Raw genomic sequence first — 23965 nt, 5'->3', positions numbered from 1 at the left:
GGAGTCGAGCTGCCACAGGTATCACGATCAGCCTTGGCCAATGGAAATTTGAATTTACGCATACATGGTTCTCTATCTACCTTCTTGTGTTTATCCACAGGAGAAACTTTAGACACTACTTCTTCAAAATACTCCTCTTCAGTGAGAGCATGTATGCTACTAGAGGCTTCTTTCTTATCCTCATGGTTTTCTTCATCTCTTTAACCCAAGAGGAAGTGTTCTCCATACCCTCAACAATCGCAACTGCCTCACTCAACGTAGGATTCTTTGACAACAATTTTTCTTGCACACAAGTGCTATTAGTACATCACACTAACTGGTCCCTCACCAATGAATCGGACAAGTCCCCAAACTCACACGTCCTGGCTAGGGTTTTGAGAGAACCAACATAACTCTTCACAGGTTCATTCACACTCTGAACCCTAGTAAAGAATTTGTGCCTCTCTAAAACCACATTAATCTGGGGACCGAAGTACTTTTCCAACACCAACATTGACATCTCATACATGTCGTTGGGTTCACCATCATCATTACCCACCGGAATTACATCCATGCTGTCATATACATTTCTCCCCTCAACACCTAAATTGTGCAATAAAATAGCTTGCTTTCTGAAAGCAGATAATTTTTCACCCCCAATAGCCACTATGTAGGAATCAAATAAGTTTCTCCATCGTTTCCAAGAGAGAATAGGCTCCTCTTTTTTGAAAGAAAAGCTGGAGGTTGAGACATACTTGTCGCTGATATTATAAAATAGAAACACAATGACAACACAGGGAAAAATAATAAAGGTAGTCACCGTCGTCTAGGTGAAGAAAAAAAAATAGGTTAAAATAAAGAACGTAGTCACCGCAGTCTAAAGTAACAGGAAGTCCAGATTGAACAATCCAAATGGTGTCACAAAAGTAGAATAAAATTCACAATGTGTAGAAATGCCGGTAAAGTTGTTGAAAGGACAAGCTAATAAATCTTGTCCAATGCACGAAGCACACCACATGCGGCAATAAATGCACTAGGCAAACCACAATTGCGATAACTGTTTCAGGCACAGTGCACAAAGCGTCGATAATTTCCAAAGAAGACGCTGCACGAGAGCCAAATGACTAGTTAAAGAAACTTGACTCACCACAAGTGCACGCGGTAAAAGTATCGATCGTTTCGAAGAAACGTAAGCTCACTCCATAAGGCAGACGCTGGAATAAGTATTGCTAGTTACCAAGCAACAAGAGAAACAAACAAAATGGCAGTCACGCTAACGTGGAAAACGTGACGACGTCAGGCGTTCCCACAATGCATTGGAACAAGTTCCCACAATGCACAGGAACGTGACAAAACAGCCGAACTGCTGAACAGCCGAAGCTGGCATGAGCAAAGAATCAAAGCACAGGCAGCGCGCACTGGTGAGTTTTTTTTTTGTTGAAAGATGCGAAGTGCTCAAGGTAATTTAAAAAAATGCAAAGATACGCTGAAGAAATTTCTGGTGGCACTCGGAAATAAAAGAAGAAAGCAATCCAAGGTGCACCCAATATTGAAAGGCTTAAATTGCAATTTAAAAAAGAAGAGCCGGTTCAGTCAAAACAAACCAGTAAAGTCCGTAACACGCTCGAACAAACAAATTCAGTCGTGGGACAAGTTCAGTCTTGCGCAGTGGCAAATAATTACTCACAGTAAACAAGCTGATCAAGGTAATCCAAGTGAAAAGTGATCCATTCAAAAGTTTGTAGACCAAGGAGGTTAAAATAATGAAAATGTTTCAAAACAGGGGAGTTAATGCTGAAGTAGCCTGTCCCCAATCAGGCACAGTTCTGGTCCTCGTCGCCAATGTTAAAATGATGAATACTCCAAAATAAGTGGAAATTCTTGAAGATTTATTGTAGTTCAGCAGCACAGCACCAACAATTCATACCGCCTTCTACTGGTCGGCTAACTCCTATTGAATCCAGTCTTTCACAAACAAACATTCTATGATGTCATAACACCACCAGTAGTATTCTAAAACAAGCATAAGTAAATTACAACACATATCACTTAGGATCTTAACACACAGGAATCACAGTGCCTGTGTAAGTGCAATGCAACATCATTTGTACCAATACAATTGAGGGTTTAATACCGCGGACATAACAACATCCAACCTACTAATCACTGCATGAAGGTGTTGATGATGTCCAGTTCATAAAATTCTTTCAAGCACCCCCAGAGTTTCACAAACTTGTGAGGGCAGCCTCTATTTGCGTAAACCACTGAGCCAATTTGTCCTTTTTAGCTGTTGATCTCTGCTTGGGATCAGTGAGGACACCCATAGTACTCTATATATTTTTTACAAAAAATATTCGCTAACCCATCCATTGTTTGCATCCATTGTAGAACTAAACATCACATAAATCATGACAATCACTAGTCTATTTTCAGTCAAGAAAGAGGTTTGATATATGTTAAAGGGTTTTAGTAATCACATTTTTTTGTAAATCACTGTATTCGATCACAATATAAATTGATCAAGTTTAGTCATTAGAATCTTATTTCAAGTCAATATTCAATCAATAAGCAATACATCTCTAATATGAAGGAGACCATCGGTCAGCAATACGAGGCACTGGCTCGTAAAATCAACACGGTCGCCATCGATGTCACCCTGATCAGGGCCGACCTGTCCAAGACCAATGAGAAAGTGAAGTCATTGGATCTGAAGACTTCCAGCCTCACTCCGAACTTCAGACGGAAGTTGGTAACTTGAAATCGGCCAATGATCTGAAGTCCCATCGGCTTGAGGAGTTTGAGAACAGGGCGCGACGCAACAACATTCACGTCATAGGAGTGGCAGAAAATCCTGAGCCTCACTCGGTGGATCTCCTGGTCGAGGATCTTGTCCTGAAGCACCTTTCCCCCTCAGGGACTCAGCAAGTTTTTCGCTGTGGAGCGTGCACATCGAGTGCCGAGTGGAAAGCCCAGGCCGGGCGCCCCTCCGCGGCCCATTATTGCGAAACTCTTCCACTTCAGAGATCGGGACGCGATCCTACAGGCTTCGAGAGTACATGGCCCGGTAAACTTCGAGATCTCCTCTGTTAACTTCTTCCCGGACTTTACCCAACAGGTCCAGAGACAAAGAATGGCCTTCCATGGGGTAAAACGACAGCTTCGGGACCTTGGTATGATGAAGTACGTTATGCTCTTTCCTACTAGACTTTGGGTGGAGTATGAGGAGCGGATTTTCTTTTTTGATCGGCCGGACAATGTCAATGACTGGCTGGATACCCTGCCTGGCCGAGGTGATCGGACGGAGCACCCTGGCGGTGCAGAAAGTGGTGAGCCTACGCGGGCGTGACTTTTTCGGTCCCTGACCTCCGAACATTAGACCTTTTTCAGCTGGGTTCTGTTTCTTTCTTAATATGTTTCAGTGCGGTTCATGTCTGGGTGGCGGGTGGTGACGGGCCTCTTTCCTTCTCCGGGGTCTTTTTGTAGAGTGGGGTTCTTAGGGCGACAGGCACACTGCATGTTGGGGTGGCATTTTGGTCCATTGCAGGGGCGCAGGGAGGGGGGAGTTGTAACGGGTGTTGGTTGGGGGTGGTTTGGGAGTTCGTTTTTTCCTTTCAAGGCGACAAAGTGATCTTTTCCTTGCTTCAAGTGTCCGGCTCTTTGTGGTGTGACCCATGCTTTACTTGTGGGGATGGGGGGTAGTGGGTTGAGGTTGGTATCATGGAACGTCAATGGATTGGAGGATTGTATCAAATGGGGTGTTTTGTTGCAATATTTGCGTCTTTTGTCTCCTGATGTGGTACTCTTGCTGGAAACGCATTTGGTGGGAAATGTGTGTCATGCTTTAAATAGGTGGGGTTACCGACTGGTTGCGCACTCGGGATTTACGACTGGTTCTAGAGGGGTTGGTATCTTGATCCGGTCTTCCCTCCCCTTCGAGATAGATAGTGTTACCCTTGATGATAGAGGGCGCTATGCCGCCATCACCGGTAGGTGGGAGGGTAAAACTCTTTCCTTGGTTACAGTTTACATTCCCCCAGGTCTCCAGACCTCTACTTTCTCTGATGATGGCCGGATGATGCTGAGCCTCCCTGACGGTCTCATTCTTATGGGTGGGGATTTTAATTCTGTGCTTTCAGGCGGGTTGGATCACCACCCCCCCAGGACGCTCCCCACTTCCCAATCTTGGCTTGGTAGGTTCATAGACACTTTTGGCCTGGTGGACTGCTGGAGGTTAATGCACCCGACGCAATGTCAGTACACCTTCCATTCCGGGGCTCATGGGAGTCTATCCAGGCTCGATTATGTCCTTATGCCTGCGGTCCAGTCTTCCTATGTCAGGGAGATCAGACATTTCGCCCCAGGTATTTCTGACCACTCTCCTTTGTGGTTTAGCTTTGACACTGGGACACACGCCGCGGGGCGGATATCCCCTATCAATCCATGGTATCTGCGCGACCCCAAGACCCGTAGTAGCCTGATAAAGTCCCTAGACTCTTACTTCTTGGAAAATGAGGGGTCTGTCTCATCCTCTGTGTCCCTGTGGGAGGCATTCAAAACTGTCATTCGTCACTGGAGGCAGAAATACTTGAGTTAGAGGCCGACCTGGAATCAGGCGTCACCCGGGAGACACTCCACGCCCTTAGTTTGAAGCAGTTTGATTATAAATCCCATATTACAGATGCCTCCAAGACAATGTTCAGGGAGCAGCAGGGTAGACTGTATGATGTGGGTGATAAGGCGGGCCAATTGATCGCATGGCTTGATAGAAAGGAAAGAGCGAATCGTGTGGTTCACGTGATACTGACTTCGGATGGTGTGTGCGTGACTGACCCTGGCAAGATTGTGGAATGTTTTGCCGATTATTTTCATGTGGTTTACTCCCCGGTGTCCGACAGAGATGAAGATGACTCTCGTTTGCTGCTGAGGGACATTGCTTTGCCTTGTCTGTCTGAGGAGGACCGAGAGCGCATGGAGGCTCCGTTTTCGGTTGATCAGATTGCTACCGCAATCCGTTCACTCAGTTCTGGTAAGGCCATGGGCCCTAATGGCCTCCCTGTCGAACTGTATAAACTGCGCCCGGACTAAGTTGTGCCCTACCTTCGCGCGATGTTCAGGGAGTCACGTGAGCTCGGTGCCCTCCCCTATGATCAGCGTCTGGCTACTATAGTTGTGATTCCTAATGAGGGCAAGCCTCGTGATCGCTGTGCGTCGTATCGGCCTATTTCCCTACTAAATGCCGAGCATAAGATCCTTGCCAAGGTCCTTGCCAATGGCTTTATCACTGTAATTTGTGACCTGATCCACCCGGATCAATCCGGATTCATCCCGCACCGGAACACTGCTCTCAACCTGCGGCGCCTACACAGTGTTCTCGCTAGGGCGGAGTCCATATCGGAGCCGGCCATCGTGGCTTCCTTGGACGCCACGATGGCCTTTGATACGATCGAACGGCCGTATCTCTGGGCCACTCTGGCTAAATTCGGTTTTGGTGCGGGCTTTATTAGTTGGGTTAAGCTTTTGTATGCGGATCCGTTAGCTCAGGTCGTCGTCAATGGCAGAGTGTCCCGATCCTTTGCTCTCGGGAGGGGTACGCGGCAGGGATGCCCGCTGTCCCCCTTGTTGTTTGCTCTTGCTCTCGAACCGCTTGCAGCCTGGCTCCGTTGGGAGCCTTCAATAAAGGGCATTCAGTGGTCCCCCGATTTTGAAGATCGTGTTTCGTTGTATGCCGCCAATATCCTTCTATGCCTTACCTCCCCCCGTAAATCCCTTAACGTCCTGTTTGATGTTCTCACTTCTTTTGGTAAAAACTCCGGCTTGATTATCAACTGGTCCAAATCGTGTGTGTATGTCATCTCAGGCGGCCTTCCCCCCTTGCCGAGTAGGTTTCCCATTCAAATCTCGCAATCCGGCTTCAAGTACTTTGGAGTCTACATATCGTTGGATCCAGTCGCCCGCTACGAGCAAAATCTCCTCCCTCCGCTCCGATGACTAAAGGTGGACGTGGCGCGGTGGCGTAAACTGCCGTTGTTGCCACTTGGTCGAGCGGCACTCTTTAAAATGATGTCGCTGCCTCGCTTTCTCTATGCGCTTCAAAATTCTTTTGACGCTATTCCGGCGGCGTACTTTCAGGAAGTGGAAGGTTTGCAGAGGAGGCTCGTGTGGGACGGTCGTGCTCGCATTGCGCTTGCAAAACTCACTCTCCCCTAGTATGACGGGGGCATTGCCTTGAACCGTTCGTCTAGGGGAGGTGGTATAGCCATGGCGACTAAATCCTGCTTCCCGGCTGAGTGGAAAGCTCTGGATCTTCCAATGTGTGAAAGCGCCTCTTTTAAGGTAACGGTCAGTCATCAATTTACCTTTAGTGGCGTACTTATCTATCGTCCACCTGGGAACGACACTGCTTTCAAGGCCGCTCTCGCTGATGTGGTTAGCTCATTGGCTCCTAGATGTGCCAACTTTAACATAGTAGGTGACCTTAACATACATTTCGATCAGACGTCATCTCTACCCATCAGCTCCTTGCTAGCGGACCTTGAAGCGGTGCAACTTAACCAACTAGTCACCTCCCCCACCCACACAGGAGGACATATACTTGACCCCTTCGTCACCACCTTAGTCCGGCTAGAACATCTGACCCACTGGCGGTGGGTTGGACGGACCATATGTTGGTTAAAGTGTCATGTCCCTTAGATAACCCACAACTTAAACCTGTGGATAAACAGATCCTAAAGCGCAATTGGCGTAAACTCAAGCTGGAGGAGTTTGTCAGGATATTGGAGGCACAGCCCCTAGGCAAACCGCAGAATGTGGAACAGGGATACGAACAGTTTTGCAACTGGGTCCTTACTGCCCTCGATTCTCTTATACCCCTGCGTTGGTCTAAATGTCACGCCAAAACCCGCAGTCCTTGGTATAATGAGACTCTTGCCGAGCTCAAGAGAACCTGCCGGCGAGCTGAGAGGGCCTGGAGGAAATCCTTTGATTCCACGTTAAAATCGCTGTACTTTGCCCAGCTTAAAATCTACCACAGAGCTATCTGTCAAACCCGGGCCGCTTATTACGCAGCTGAGTTTTCCAACAGCCCCAACCCTTCCAAATTAATCTTCAAGGTACTCAAAGACCTGATGGGGAAGCGGGCTACCTCGCTAGAAATCTGCACGGACTCGCACTGTGAAAGTTTGGCATCCTTTTTCGTGGAGAAGGTGCAGGCAATCTACCGAGGATTTATACCATCTGCTCCCGGGGATGCCCCTAGTGATGTGAAGGTCTCGGTTTCTGAAACTCTGTCCCCCTTACCGGCCATGTCTAAAGAGGTATTTGACACTCTGAGCCTCAAAATTAAATCTGGCTCTCCCTTAGACCCGCTGAAGCCGGAGTTTTTTACTCTTCTCCCGCCCCTCTGTCGTGAGCCCATTTTGGATCTGATCAATCTCTCCCTCAGTGAGGGCGTGGTTCCTTCCTCCTGGAAGCAAGCTGTGGTCAGCCCTATTTTGAAGAAACCCAACCTAGACCCCTTGCTCCCGGAGAACTACCGGCCCATCTCCCTCCTGCCTTGGACCGCCAAGGTCACTGAGGCACACGTAAACTCCATCCTGTCTGCCCATCTCTCTCGTAATAATATTCTTGACGAGAGTCAAAATGGGTTTCGCTCACAACACAGCACTGAAACTGCGTTGCTCTTTATGACCGAGCATTTGCGGTCAGTGCTGGATGCGGGGCAGACTGCGGCGCTCCTATTGTTAGACCTGAGCGCCGCGTTCGACACGGTGTCTCATGACATTTTGATGCGGCGCCTGGAGGAAGTAGGTATTGTGGGGAAGGCTCTTCAGTGGTTCCACTCTTTCCTCTCGGACCGGTTTTTGAAAGTAGCCATTCCACCTGGCCAGTCCTCTTTCCACTCTCTGGGTCTGGGAGTCCCTCAGGGCTCTGCCTTAAGCCCCACACTATTCAACCTGTATGTGAAACCGCTGGCTGCTGTCGTCAGGCAATGTGGCCTTACCATGACATCGTACGCCGACGACACGCAGCTGGTGGTGACACTTAGTGGGGACCCTGAGGTGAATGCGCCCAGATTCCGTGCAGGACTTATAGCTGTGGCCAACTGGATGCGCAGCAACTGCCTACAGCTTATTGCTAAGAAAACCGAGGTCCTGATTTTAGGGAAGCAGGCGGAACTTTGGGGAGACCAGTGGTGGCCTCCCGAATTGGGGGTGTCCCCCATTCCAGCGGCCGAAGTTAAAAATCTGGGGGTCTGGCTGGACTATAACCTCTCTTTCACCAGTCATACAAAGAAGACAGCAGCTACCTGCTTTGGTATTCTGCGAGGACTGAGACCTGTCCTCAAGTTCTTCGACCCTCCCACGCGGCAACTGGTGGTTCAGGCCTCTATCCTTTCTCGGCTGGACTACGGGAGTGCTCTGCTGCTTGGAGTTAATCAGGCTGAGGCTACTAGGCTTCAGAGGGTGCAGAATGCTGCTGCACGGGCCATTGTGGGCCTTCCGAGACGATGTTCTGTCTCCACTGTTCTGACCTCCCTTCACTGGCTTCCGGTCAGACAGAGAATCAAATTTAAGGCTCTCTGTCTGACATTTAAAATTCTGAAGCTTTCCTCCCCTCCTCCCCTCGCGAGCCTTATCTCTCCGTATGTCCCCACGCGGTCCCTCAGGTCTGAATCTCACCATCTGGCGATTAAGCCTAGGTTCAGACTGAGTAGGATGGGAGGACGCTCTTTTCGTGTTCTGGCGGCTGATCTATGGAATTCCCTTCCTGTACACATTCGTGCCCTAAATAGCCTAACCCTTTTCAGACGTGCCATTAAAACCCACCTGTTCGCTTCTGTTAATTGATTCTTTTCCCTTTTCAGCTTTGACCTGTTATGTTGTGGTACCTGATCATGCGCCAGGACGCCCCTTCGCTGGGGCAGCTGTGCGCCGAATAAAAGTTATTAACATAACATTGCGCTCCCGGACATCAGAAGGTATTATTGGGCTTCTCAGTTGTCCACCATTATCCATGCTACGTATGAACCCGGTCTGGCGCCTGCATTCGAGATGGACAAACATCAGTTGCCCGGCGGTAACTTCAATAGAGCACTCTACTCTCGGGCCGCGGGGAGGAACCTCACGGGACCCTGCAGGGTTGTGGTGTGCGTGTGGAAAGATGCGAATGCGGCTATGGGATGGAATGATCGATTGACGCAAGTGACCCTATTGTATGCATCGGAACGCTTGGGATGCCTCTGGACAACGAAAGGTTTTGAGAACTGGGACATGATTGGTATCAGCAGAGTGGGTGATCTTTGGGTGAAGGGAGCGGTGAAGACCTTTGCGATGCTTCAAGGTGAGTATGAGTTGGGAGACCGAGAATTCTTCAGATATGTACAGGTTCGCCACGCCTTGCGGTCTGTCTTCACAGCTGGTGAATTGGTTCCTGAGTCATCCCCACTCGAGGACCGTATACTTGATGGTCATCTGCCCGATAGTACGATCTCCTTGATCTACAAGAAACTAATTAACAATCGGGTAGACCTTCTTGTGCGTCTCTGGGAGGTCTGGTCCGGAGACGGGTTGGAGTTGGATGACGAGGATTGGCAAGCCGCCCTGTCCTCCCCCAAAGAAGTCGCCATTCCGGCTTGTCTCCGGCTTGTCCAGCTCAAGATTCTCCACCGTGTATATGTTACAGGTCCTCGTTTGGTTGCGATGGGTTTTTCCCTGGATGGGTTGTGTAAGCGTGGATGTGGTATAAGTGCCACCTTCCTTCACATCCTCTGGGAGTGTCTCGAGGTGGCGGCGTATTGGCAGCGGGTGCATGCGGTCATGGAGTGTGTTACCGGGGTTGCTTTGCTGCCTGAGGCCCGTAGATGTCTGTTGAATGTGTGGGAGCCGAATGATTATAACATTGCCCAGGCCCGGTGGGCGGCACTGGGGAACATGATTGCGAAAAGAGATATTGCAAAGTTGTGGGGTTCCCTGCGGCCTCCCACTGTGTCGACATGGAAGGAGAACATGGACTGGTGTATGTTTAGAGAGAAGACGGTGTATGTGGATAGGGGCAAGCCTAGGGCGTGGAGGAAGATCTGGGGTCAGTGGAATGCCCACCGAGGGAACATTTGCACACCTCCCCTCGAAGACACTCTGGACATTCCATCCTCCCCATGATCCGGAGGTTCCTGTAACGGTTTATTCTCCTTTTTTTATTATTATTTGTCTGACTTCCCCACCACCTCCCCCCCTCCCCGATTGTATTTCATGCCCTCCTGATCGGTCCTTTTGTACTGTGGGTCCCCCCCATCGGAGCTTGACAGTGTTTATATTATCTTTCTCCTTGAGTCTTTTTTTGTTTCCTTTGTTTTCTTCTTCCTTTTTGCTTTTTTGAAAATTAAAAATGTCTATATCCTGCCTACCTCCTGTGTTGCCGAAAAGGTATCCCGTGTTACTTTGGACCACAGTAGAGCGGTCGTTGCTCCGTGACCTACATAGATTGCTTTATATGTCCTAGCAGCCGGCCCCTGGGGTTGTAGGCCCATACTTATAATGCTATTTTTGCACAATAAAGTTTTTCAAAAAAAAAAAAGGTTCTAGAAACTCAGTAGAGTCTCAAAAGCAAGTGTCATTAGGTCGGGATAAAGATGTATCTGGAAAAAGAATGGTCTGGAAAACTTGTAGTAACTTACTCTAGAAACACGCACTTATATAGACATCACATTCTGAAGCTTTGCAATATGTTGCTCCTTTCATCTCCCATCAGCCATTCAGCGTTTGATGTACTCCTGGAAACATGATCACTACTCATCTTCTCACCGCAATGCCACAGTCCACAAACAGCAAAGTTAAAATTGCAACTAAATCGTAGCAGTTATGAGTTCATGTGGGTCTTGTCCAGGTCTAGTTTCCCACGTATTAAACCTTACTTTTGACCTTCTGAAATATCAAGTTTGTGCATTAGCTAAAAATGATCAAAGTAGAAATTGAAACATCTGAAATGATGAAAAGAAAAAAAACATTTCATCTTATCCGCCATTTATTGGAAAAACAAGTAAGTTAAAAGTCAAGCTCATGTTTTAAATGCTGCATCTTTATGTATGAACTAATCATTACCACATTAAGTGGCAACTAATCATGAGTTAACAGTGATCTTTGTTCAAGTAGAAACATTCTGCAGAACTATATGAAAACGTGATGCCACTATTATTTATTAAAAAACATGTTTTTGAAAGGTCAAGAATTAAAAATGTATGCATGTTTTAGCATGTTTAGTCAAGTCAGCTCTTCAAGCAGCATTGCGTTAGCCTTTTGAGGTCTATTACAAATACATATGACTGTTTACAGCATTTTGACACATCTAAACGCATTATTTTAATTATAGCTCATAGGTTAATTCTGCACATTTATTATAAACTATATAATTTTCTTATTATTTTCAAAACCACTCTCTTATAAGCAATACTTGAGACATGATATTTACCTCGGATGACGGTTCTGAACATGATATTCTAATGCACAACCAAACTGAAAGGTGGCAAACCAATCTACAATTCTACCCTTAAAATAAATACAATATGGCCAACTGTTCCAAAGACTATGGTGAGACTTTGTTGCAGAGGGTGCTTGAAGTCTTTCACAAGTTGAATGTTAGGTTTTTCAGTGCAACAAACTTCCCTGTTAGAGGTACTTCAATCCTTCCGATTCTAATCATCATCCTTTCATTGCAGGTTAAAGGCAGTTTGGGGATGAATATTGTCAGCATCATCTCTGCGGGAATCGAAATAATTATTATTTCAATCGATCTAGCCATTGATTCACCCATTGGCTGCCCGTTTGAATATTGTGTAAGTAAACCATATCAAAGTCAGATATTACTATAGTGACTTGGGCTTTCTTAGGCTTCTTTGTCCTTACATCATCTTGTTTCATCATTTATTGTTTCCAAATTTTACATAGTAAATTAATGATGAGCTGTTACAATTAGAGCTGGGCGGATGTGGAGTATCAGCAAAAAAGCCATAAGTACTGCTTGTCCTTCCACCCCATTTAGAGAGAAGGGAAGGAGAGAGTTTGCACCAAACCCTTGACCTGCTGGCTTGTCTGTCACTGGGCTGGCAGGGATTAGAGACAGGCATTTGTAACTATTGAGTGTGGCTCACTGGTGAGAAGCGGCAGACCCTGAAGCAGAGGTCGGCCCGGGACCAGGGTTCAATTCCTGACACGGCAGGGTCTTGGGTCAATGTCTGCGGACTCGATAATTCTCGCCTAGGTGCCTACGCTAACCATGGGTCCCACTCTGCAACTCTGGGCAAAAGCTTGCTTAATCTCCACAACGGCCTTAGCAGCGCTTGGATGCCTGGCTTCACCTTGGGGGTGCCCTCTCACAGGGAAAGCCAGGACGGGTTCCACAGCGGTATACAGCGCCAGGACGCCACGTAACGAGGTAACAGTGTGCTTTACAAGTATACATACATTACATTACTATCACAAACATTTTGTGCTCGGGACTGCCTTGCGTGGTCCAGGGCTGAGGAAATAAACCAGTGTCCTCAGCATATAGAGAGAAGGCTTTCTCGACATTGGGTGAAAGATTGCTTTTTAAAAAAAATAACTCCACACAGAAACGCTGATCAGGATCAAAACAACTGGGTTGCCTGCTGGGAATTTCCTTCATCTGCAGGTTAAACATTGCAATGTCGGTTCTACTGTAGGCTTCAACATCGAAATCAGATTTCTAAAGACCCATAAATTGGGTGGGCAGTCTGCTACCAGGGAAGCCGAGGTCATAGCCTCCACTGGGGTCATGGACTGGTTGACTGTGTCCTACCCATCACAGGCTTTCACTTGTAGAAATCTTTTCTGGTTTAAGACACTTCATACAAAACTTTACCATTATAGAACCCTAACATGACACATGAGTCATATTTAACATCACAAATAGCTGGGAATGTATCTTTAGTTATTTACACTCTGAATGCAAAACATTTATTTGCATTACAACACAAGGTAAATGGTATGCTTAGTCTTCAGCTGGGATTAGTTCCATTGATTTGGAAGTATTAAAAGATTTTCTTGTAACCCATTTATATATCAAAGATAATGTTGTCACAAAGTAATGTTGAATATTGAGTAGTTTGCATAAGAAGTGTTACAAAGCATTTATCCTGACTGGGGATACAGAATTATTGTAGAGCATGGATAAGCCAGTTGTAATAGATAGAGACGTCATGGAATGACTCTTAAAGCTGTATTACACAACATGGGTGCATCAGAGCTCTTTGAGCAAGTGTCTGAGATACCCACAATGCTGTAAGCATACATTTAAAAAAAAACTGTGATATCTTAAGTGTTTTTGGGGATAGATATACATTGGGGTCGCCTTTTTGGAATATTTACAATTAATAGGTGTTTGACATTACACAACTGTAAGGGAGACTGAAATGCTAGCCAACATACATATAAAAAAAGGCAAGCATGGCAGATGTTTAGATGTTTTACTGAATTTGCAAGATGGTATTGGAAAGTGGATTATTAGTAGTGGTAAGTAGGACACTGGTAATAAGGCCACAAACATGATAAAGGGGTCAGTAAAGGTCTCAATAAAGTATTCCCTTGCTCAACCCTTGGTAGCTGGCTGCGAGCAGGCAGGCTTAACTTAACACCAAAATGACAAAAACTCAATGTAGGGATCGGGAGATATGCATTTTTAAAGAATAAACACTTTCTAGCACGTAAAAACATATAAAGCCACTCTGGGACATCTGGTCATGTTTGACTGGAACAAGGGCAAAGTTTTAGGCTGACCGCAATGTCGCCGTGGCTGGATACACTAAGTGGGAGATCTTAGTCAAAATTACACCTTCACACTTGTACTGTAGCATTTTTCTCTCAACGTTGAGCAGTTCCCTCCAGCAGGCTGACTTATATGCGTGTCGTCGGATTGACTCTTCACAAGGTCTTGGTAAAATCCAGGAAGTCAGGAGCTACAGAGCTTTCGACTGGACAAACTTGAAATGTAGGCTGGGTCGCAGTTGAAGTTTGCTAGCTTGACACTCAACGTCGGGTCAGTTACCTTATGGAGCTTTTTCAAAAAAAGTTCTCAAAACTTCACCAAACATCTTGAAGCCCTTCCAGAAGGTCTCCTTGAAGGTTCACAGTGTTCAAAACACCAATCCACAGGTCTGTAATCTCCTAGATGGTCTCTGGGATGTATGGACAACAATTCCCACAAAGCACCTGGCCAAAACCTTAAAACTCCACTGGGAGCCCTCCAGGATGGGGATTCTTGGTGTAGATGCTGGTGGGCTCTGTTAAACTGTAGCTTTCAGGGAGTCCACTCCACTTCTTAAACCATTTGAGTCAGGCAAAGTCCTTCTGGTGCAGAGTCCAACAGCATGCAGCAGGTACAATCCTTATGAGTGCAGCTCTCTTGGTGAAAGCCAATTAGTCAGCAGGGCAGTCCTTCTTCTTCTTCTTCTTCTTCTTCAGACAGACGATCTGAGGAGCTATGCAGCTCTTCCATATTTATGTACAGTTTCTGGATGTCAAGCAGGAGGACACCCCTGACCCATGGTATAGAAGGTGCTACTCATGTGTTGTATATACGTGACCCAAGAAAGTATACTTCTCTCAAACTCTAAAATGGAGAAAGTCTCTCCAAAGGAGCTGGATCAGGCTGAACCAACCTACTGGTTTGGCTAATCTTCCTAAACACTCAATTCTATTCTTCTCCCTAATCTAATTACAGAGGCTCCTGTGTGGCTGTGGTGGCAGGATGTGGGGGTGTTCCTGGACTATCCCAAGCTATCATTCTCCCTTTGAAGACCAGTTTGGCCATCTCACCCCCTTCCAGCTATCTGCTCTGCAGCCTGTACTTCCCCAGCCCACAAGAAAGTAATAGTTCTCCTGACAGGAACATTTCACACCTTATCATAGAAGCCTGCCCAGCCTGGGAACAGGAGAGAGCAGCTGGAAAGCTGGAACTTGGATCACAGAAAAGCAAGTTCAATAACTTATTTTCTACAAAGGTTATTATACATCTAACAGTGGCAAGTTGTTGAATGTATCTTAACTATTATTTTGATACCTTGAAGTTTATTTTTACATGGCTCCTATCAATATTTATGCGTAAGTAAAATATTACAATGTCAGCCTATGGAGCTATTCGCTACAATGTGGAAAACAAAATTGGCAGTTTTTCACTCACTAGGGCTTATACAACATCTTTTATAATGTCCCTGCTTATATTTACAAGGCACCATAACCCTGGGGCACCTTAGGTGTGACTTATATGTAAATCGAAAGTAGTGTAATACTTTGGAAGTACCTTCAATTCCAAAATCAAATTTGCAGAGCCCAGGGCAAAGGCAGAGTCAATTACTACCAGTGCCTAGCAAAGCAAATGGGGGTGATCACAGCAAAAAGAATGGCTTTCCCACAGAGGGCTATATTTCAACTCTTCAAGGAACATTTAATGGTAATTATACATTTTATAAACATGTCGAATTATCTAAACCAGGATTGTCCAATAAAGTTCCAGGAGGGCCGGATTGAGGCAAGAATTTCCGAACATCCCCTATATAAATGGTTTTCAATTTAATTATTGGTAAATGTTATCTTCTGTCCACATCCTGATCATTTGCCATGGATTAGCTCTCCTGTACCTATTCACCATTGAGTTAAATCTATTTTAAGATGCAAGTTTTATATTATATATATATATATATATATATATATATATATTTATATTGTTACAAATGCATAGTAAGATACACAGAGTACAAACGAATCACTGGTAACTCCTGCCCCATCCCCTACCTGACTCCCTCACCTGCTGCCCCTCTAACAACTACCTTGCTCTCGTCTTCCTACCACCTCACTGCTCACATTGCTCTCTTTCAAGTCTCTCCATCACATCACTGACCCAACATGCCCCCCTCAACCACGCCCACATCCCCAATGACTCTACTCTATACAATCATGGCCCCAACTCATGGTCCATTCTTTACCCCCCAATATCCCAAAAAATGCTAAGAAAAAGTTTAAACACAAACTACTCATCCAATACCCTGAAACACATATTGTAGATAACTACATCAGACTCACCTCCCCCTTTAAAGCCAACTTCATCTTCTATTCCAAACGCCCTTCCAAATGAAAAAGCATCTTCCTACAATATCTCCCAGTCACCTACTCAACTAAAATTCCTTATGGCTTTAAATTATCCAGCTCTCCCTCCTCAGCTTTTCCAGGTGAAATTGACATCTCCATTTTCAAAACGGGCAACATCCTCATTTAAGCCACTAAATTCCCACCTCACCATCTCTGAACACCACTTTAACACCTTGTCCTTCCAACTACACAAACCTACCCCTAACTTTCCATCTTCCCAACCGCACAATGCCCTTCTGTTCTCTGCCTTATCTCCGACCCCATTCTCCCCCTCTCCCTCCCCTGTCATCCCTACAGACAATGCCATCCTCCAACCAGCGACATCATTCTCCCCCTCCCCTGTCATCTCTACAGCTAATGCCATCCCCCAATCACCAACATCCAAATATTCTCTCCTCCAATGACCCTCCCTCTTCCTGACAACCCTACTGCACACCCCCTCTCCCAAGTACACACGCACTCTAATGACCTGTCCCTTCCTACCCTAAATACATCTATTTCTAACCCCCATCCTGCCCACCTACCCCCAAACCTGAATTTATATCCCTCCCCCCTGAATCCTCCATTGTGCCCCCCAGCCCCATCATCTTCCTCTCAGAAACCATTATCCCACTCCCTGAATTACACACCACCCCCAAACCGTGATGCAGTCTTTCTCCACACTCTTCACTCCCTTCTTACGTCTCTTACCTCATCTCTGAGGTCTCGAATCTCCTGTCCCCATCATGCATCCCCTCACGCCCAACAGCCTTAGCACGCCTCTTACCCTCCCCACTGACCTCTCACACCCTCCAAACAACAGACCTCCACAGCAAACATAGAGCACTCCTAATACCCCTTCTCCTCCCCAATAGTGTCTCCCCTCACTCTAATAACCCAGACTCTACGCAACGTTGAACACAATCTCTCCACATTGACGAGAGAATTCATTGGACTAGGAGAAGATTTTAATTCCCAAAGCTCTAGAACCCACCTCAACCGTGCAAATCCCCCCTAGGCCAGCCGAAACCCCCCCACTAACTACAATCTTTGGAGAACTACCCCTCTCCACTGCCATATGCATACACCTCTCCGCACCTCTAGCCATCTCTCCTGGTCCGACCTTACTGACCTATACAAATCTTACCATCCTAGTTCATCAATCAACAATCCTCCACTCCCCTTCTCTAACATCCCCGTTATTCTGTGGACTAATAGAATCCCTTCCTCTCCCATCTCACCCATACCCCCACCTCAACTCACCACCATCCACTCCTGCCCACCCCACAAAAGCAACTCCAAACCACTTACCTGCATGCTTGTGAACTGTAGATCTGCTGTCCGACATGTCACAGAAATTTCGGAAACTATCCTAAGCAAACCCATTGACATTCTTCCTCATGGAAACCTGGCTCATTGACCACTCAACGAGTATACTTGACCTATTCTCACCCCCCACCCCTCCCCCCGATACTCCATCCTCAGAAAAGACAGACCGGACAGAATAGGAGGTGGTTTAGCCATAATCTTCAAAAACGAACTTTAGCTCTCCCTTGTTAACAATTCTGACCAAACTACCTTCGAATACCTTGAAGATGAACTAAAAGTACAAGGTTCCCACCCAATTCATCTACACAATATCCACCACCCTCCTGGAGACCCTCATCACTTTGTTGATGAATTATCTGACATTCTGAAACAATCCTCAACTCTAAAAATCTCTTCCTTGGTGATCTCAACCTCCATTGGAACAATGACCTCAAACAACTATGCCTGTCCCCAACCCACACCAAAGGAGCCATCCAGGACGCTATTATTGCCAATTATGACTTGGCCTTCCTGACCAATATCATCCCTATTGACTGCTTTGACCACCACCTCATACTATTCACCATTGCTTCCACAGCACCTAGGATATGGACCAGAAATCTTAATCTTGTCTCCCCTGGTGAACTTGAGTCTAAACTTCAAGCACAAATTCTCCTCATCCCTCCTTCACAAAACGCAAATGAGCTAACTGAACACTTTACTGCAGCTGTCACCGATGCCTTAGAACAAATAGCCCACCTAAACTAAAAAATCAAAGAAATATCCCTTCCAAATCATGGTTTAACTCTGAGCTCAACAACAAAAGATGCTCACTTAGACTGATGGAAAGAACATGGAGACAGCATCCCTCTCTCCCTCACATCTCGCACTCCTCACATTAGCTAGACAATTATCCCACTCCCTGAATTACACAACATACAACATATTTTTAACGAAAAGGCATCCTTCTTCCGGACACAACTTGATCGGGCCAAAATAGACCCAGAGAACTGAATAATATAATACTTTATTTGATTTGTTAAAATCATAAAAGGGTGGATCTTACCACCATGTTATAAACATCAACATCTTTGAGTCAGCATAAAAACGACATAAAATGACACATAAAATGATACAAGCCCCCGTATCCTTAGCGACTTTGCACAGATATACATAGAAAAAAAGAACACAAAAAAAACAGGGGTAACACTTTGTAAGGGAGTAGCTGTCTCATTATAATATGGGGGCCAATAAATGACTGTTATGACAGGGGATGCGATGTACATAGGGGCTTATGTTTGATTAGATGTAACTGTCCCCTCTTGTCTCAAATAGAGTGCATTGGAGTGTATTAACATATCAGAGAGGGGAAGTGGGAAGCAGGGTAACTATTGAGAAAATGATGGAGAATCCAGGTCCAGCCGCGGGGAGACCATGTGTCCCAGTTCGTATTTTGCTGCTGCTTTTTTTCAAGCTCTTGGGCAGCAAAAGCCAGGAATTTTATCGTTTTGCAGGAAAGGTGTGTCGAAGACCCGCTGAGGCATTTTATCACAGCCGCCCTGCAGGTCCTGACTTGAGTTTCTCTTAGGAGTGGTTTCAGGAGAATCTTCCTTAGATTTTGTAAGGCCGGGCAAATACATAATAGATGCAATAACGACTCTTCACCCTTGTCACAGAGGCGACAATCTAAAGTTGACCAGGTCCGAAGCCATTTAGGGGTAAGGTCTTTGCTCGGGAACCCCCCCAACCTCTGTAGACTTAGTTTCCTCTTGTAGTGATCCCTGAAACATTCTTGCAAATAAGGTTGTTGTTTCAGTTGGTTGTATGTTGGCATGACGATCCAGGCGTGACTTTTACCAGCCACTGAACCTTTGTCTATTTGCAACGATGCTTGTTTAATGGCTTTGTTGGTAATTTGTTTAAAAGCAGTGTAAGGCATTGGTGAATGCCAAGCTTCTTCCAGGTTTAGCGATAGAAGCGCTTGCCTATGAGACTTGCATGTGGAGTTGGACTGCCTAGCCTGTTTTTCGACTTCTTCCCAGCAGAGGTGGGCAAGTGTGTTGTCTTCAGCATCCCTCATGCGCCAATAGTATTTGGCCAGGGCCCCTTGTCTAGCCGGGATCTGATTTATTAACCCGTATTCCAAGCGTATTTGTGCTTGGGAAATATGTTGCGGAATTGAGAAGAGATTTTTAAACAATCTTGATTGAGCAAGGTTTAGCACTGTAGAGTCCATGGTAGCCACCATTTCCGAGCCATATGTGAGCGAGGGCAGAAATTATGCTGCTACAGCCTTTAGCAAGTGACTGGTTGAGCTTCCACTTAGGTGTTTTTGAATGGTTTGAAAGCAAATTGGAGTTGTTTTGATTTTGAATTCCCAAGGTCTTAATGATGTTTGTACTTTAGTTGACGGTCTAGTAGGATTCCCAAATATTTGTATTTAGCCACCTGGGTTATTATTATTATTATTATAATTGCATTTATTGAGCGCGCAGCTACCCGAAGGTTTCCCGGCGCTAAAGCAAACAGAAGATGAACTAAGTTGAGGAGACTATGAGCATGCATGTTAAGTATTAAAAAGCCAGGTCTTAATTCTTTTACGGAATGTCAGATAACAGACTTCAGAACGCAAGAATTGAGGCATGGAGTTCCATAGGGAAGGTGCCAATAAGGCGAACGAGCGACCGCCCATTTTGGCTCTGTTGACACGCGGGATCTGAAACTTGTTTTGTGTGGAAGATCTTAACGTGCGGGAGGGGACATATTGCTGCACCAAAGAGGACAAGTATTTCGGAGCTTTACCCATTTTAATGTGGTGCATTATGCAGAGGGCTTTAAATTTAATTCGGCTCTCAATTCGCAGCCAGTGCAGCTTGCGCAGATGGATGGTAGCCGAGGACCTGACAGGTAAGTTACAGATCAGGCGAACTGCCATGTTCTGAACCACCTGAAATTTCTTTATTACCTCCTTACAGGCGCCCAGAAGTAGAATGTTCCCGTAGTCCATCCGTGAGGTGACAAGGGCCTGGACCACGGTCCTCAGGGTATCAGCTGGAAGCATCCATGTGATTTTTCTTAGCCACCTGATGATGGTGGTACAGGTGGCAGAGACTTTTACAACATGTTGCTTCAGTGACAGCTGGTTGTCAAGAAGAACCCCGAGGTTGGGGGCTGTAGCTAAAGGGGTAGGTAGAGGGCCCATCTGAGGAGGCCAATGTTGCGGGCCCCATAGGGATGTATTTGGACCGAATAGGAGCAGCTCTGTTTTGTCCCCATTTAGTTTTAATTTATGTCTGTGCATCCAGTTGGAGATATGTTTCAGACCAGACTGCAAGGAAGACGTGGGAAGATGTTTATTAGTGAAAAGTGAGTAGACGATTTGCGTGTCGTCTGCGTAAGAATAGATTGTGAGGCCTGCTTGCTCTGCCAAGAAAGCAAGAGGTCTCACATGAAGGTTGAAAAAAAGGGGACTGAGAATAGACCCCTGGGGAACACCGTGAGGGGAGGTAAAGATAGAAGAAACAGAAGTAGAGGAAAAGACTTGAAAGGTGCGATTAGAGAGAAAACCAGCAATCCAGGCCAGGGCCGAACCATCAATCCCCACAGATTTCAAAGTGGACAACAAGATGGAATGGGAGACGGTGTCAAATGCGGCACTCAAATCTAGCAAGATGAGTACCACTGTCTCCCCGTTGTTAAAGTACAGGAATTTATCCTCCAAACAAATTTTGGTCGTTTTTTTCGAGAGCTGGAGAAGCATAGGACGTTGGATTTTCTAAGGTTTATTGTTAATTGTGCGTTGGAGATGTACAGCGCAAGTTTAAAAATCAGCCGTTGTAAGCCAAGTGGAATTTGTGAGAGAAGCTCAATATCATCCGCATATTGCAGACTCACTATGAGTGTTTCTCCCAATTTCGGTGGGTCTCCCTGGATTGTACATAGGTCTCGCTCAAGGTCAGCGGTATAGAGGTTAGACCCAGAGAACTGTTCAACATCCTTCGTAACCAAACATCCTCTGCACCTCCAAATCCGGTGGCCTCATCTGCTAGATGTGAAGAAATTGCCCACTTCTTCTCAGAAAAAATCTCCAAAATAGAGCAATTCTTCCTTTCAACTCAGATCCCAACAAACTCACAACACACTCCGGACATCACCTCAAAAGTTCATACCGCATTCCCCACACCCCCTGATCCCACCCTACTTTTGCCTCCTACTTCACCTCACCTTAACTACTCCTCACACACAGCAACTACAATAGCTCCTGTAAACTACTCCCCACGCTTACCCACAACCACACCTCCTGAAACTAACCACCCTTACTCTCAACCAAAAAACAATGCATCCTGGCATAATGTCCACCCTGTAACTGAGTGTGAAGTTTTTAACATCATTGCTAAAATAAAACTGTCCTCCCATAATAAAGATCCCCTCCTGTCTAACCTTGTCCAAGACCTAAAGCACATCATCCCCCCATCTTGGACCCCATTCATCAATACCTCCCTTTCCACAGGATGTGTCTCTATCTCCCCTCAACTTGGACACATCACTCCCATTATTAAAAACCCCTAAGGTTGACCCCAATGACCTAAACAATCTCCGCCCCATCTCTAACTTTCCCCTTCTTTTCAAAGCACTCGCAAAATGTCTCCTGCTCCAATTAGATAAACACATCAAAAATTTCAACTCACTTGACCCCCTACAATCAGGCTTCAGGAAAGGTTGCAGGTCCGAAACTGTCATGCTTAACATTGTTGATGACATCACCACTCCCTCGACAATGGCGAGACAAGCCTACTTATCCTCTTTGATCTCTCCACAGCGATTGATACAGTTAACCACTCTGCCCTACTTAATGTTCTCAGAGATTGCTTTAGCCTCTATGGAACTGCCCACAAATGGTTTGTCTCCTATCTCCAACACAGAACACAGCAAATCAAAATTCACGACTGCTAATCAAACCCCACTCCGGTCTCCCTAGGAGTCCCCCAGGGATCTATTCTCTCTCCCTCTCTCTTTAACCTCTTTATGGAACCCCTCACCCTCATTCTAAAACAAGCTGGAATCAACTACCACCTACATGCCGATGATACCCAACTCTACTATAGGATCAAAACCCATGCAGACATCCTACACTTTTACAAAATCCAAAAAATACTAAAAAATAACTAACCCCGGCACTCTTAAATAATATAGAAACAATTGCTAAAAAATACATTTACATTAGCAGAAAAAGCACCCTTTGACAATGTGAAGAGACTTTCCAAGTCAGGATTTGGGTGAATCAAAGAGTATTGAATGATTAGATCACAATTTATTACATCGAAAAATACAAGAAGAAATATCTTAGACAGTTTTTAGTATATGCCACAAGTTCTACAGTTCCTTATGGTATAGATGAGGTGTCAGTTCTTTGACTTGGTGGTACAGAAACAGCCAACGCGCATTTCGTCACAACCGTGACTTCCTCAAGGCTTGCTTGTGTAGTAGATGAATCAAGCAAAAACTCCAGTTGTCGCTCTACAGTCACTGGTCAGTGTGAATCCCTTGTCAGTGCTCAAAGTTGAGGGTGTATAAACCCGAAGAGCAGTGATCCAATTGTCAGCTCCTACAACTCGTAAATTGTCGAACCCGGAATAGATATTACAATCAGAAAGGCTATGTAAAATGATCCAAATTTGATAGCCAGGCCAGCTAGATTCAAGTAAGGGCGTCTATGGTAGACTTTTTTAAATAGTAAGTATAACAGAGTATACTGCAGACAAATATGATCCTGCAGCTTAATCGTACATGCCACAGTAGAGATTCTTAGAAACCATACTTCAGAGTTAAGTTCCTGTTATACACTTGATTTTAGAGTCTTTCCATAAAGTCAATCTGGAAACATGGGGAAACATCTTAGATGGGTACCATGATAAGACGCAACTAATCGTCTCATCGTTGTAGCGGCACCCTCAAGACGCCCGTTTCCTCTATCGGACTCCGATGTTTTCCCCATGTTTCCAGATTGACTTTATGGCCTAAGGCCTAAAATAGTTCATCATTTCTAAACCACACACCTGCGACCCACCATATTTGCATGAAGTGCAATTGAAATCACCCTCCCAAAGTAATCACTATGCTCGATTTATAAAATCATATCAGCAATCAAATCTTCTAGCATGGCCACAATGTCAGAGCAATGGTTATCCAACACATTTATGTAGAAATTGATAATTAACGATTCCAAAATAACAAATATGAGATTGCAGAATATCTATTAGCTTCTGGTATAATATCCGGTTTAGGGGTGAGCCCCAAAACATTCCTTGGGGAGGCGATAGTTTACGAAGAGGAGGAGAAGAGAATTAGTGCGACAGTGGACATCAGTCAATCGCAAGATTAATCAAGGGGGAAACGTGATTACACAAGGAGATCGGCAATGCCTGGGCTGGAGCCATTCTTATTGTCCTGTCCCAGCCAATGCCTTGTCTCACCTGGCCAAGATTGTAAGAGGGCTTATAGAAAAACACCTAGGGAAGAGCTCTGATTCGGTCATGAGAGTCGAC

At 45.5% G+C, this 23965-nt stretch overlaps 1 protein-coding gene across 6 annotated transcripts in view; it reads left to right on the top strand.

Annotated features, from left to right (window-relative positions):
* LOC147735029 (membrane-spanning 4-domains subfamily A member 4A-like) overlaps positions 1–23965 on the top strand; it is a 316483-nt gene that overhangs the window by 198136 nt on the left and 94382 nt on the right. For 4 of the 6 annotated variants that reach the window (XM_086953129.1, XM_086953124.1, XM_086953125.1 and 1 more), the window contains one exon: positions 11690–11806. The exons of the other annotated variants lie outside the window; for them this stretch is intronic. In XM_086953129.1, coding sequence (XP_086809255.1) covers positions 11690–11806 — 117 coding nt within the window. The remainder of the gene's footprint in view (positions 1–11689; positions 11807–23965) is intronic. 6 annotated transcript variants of the gene reach the window in all.

The sequence above is a fragment of the Lissotriton vulgaris genome, chromosome 1_2 (genome assembly GCF_964263255.1).
Source record: "Lissotriton vulgaris chromosome 1_2, aLisVul1.2, whole genome shotgun sequence".
Classification (NCBI taxonomy): Eukaryota; Metazoa; Chordata; class Amphibia; order Caudata; family Salamandridae; genus Lissotriton; species Lissotriton vulgaris.
Note: the sequence above shows the minus strand (reverse complement) of the source record. Positions and strands in the feature narration are given on the sequence as shown.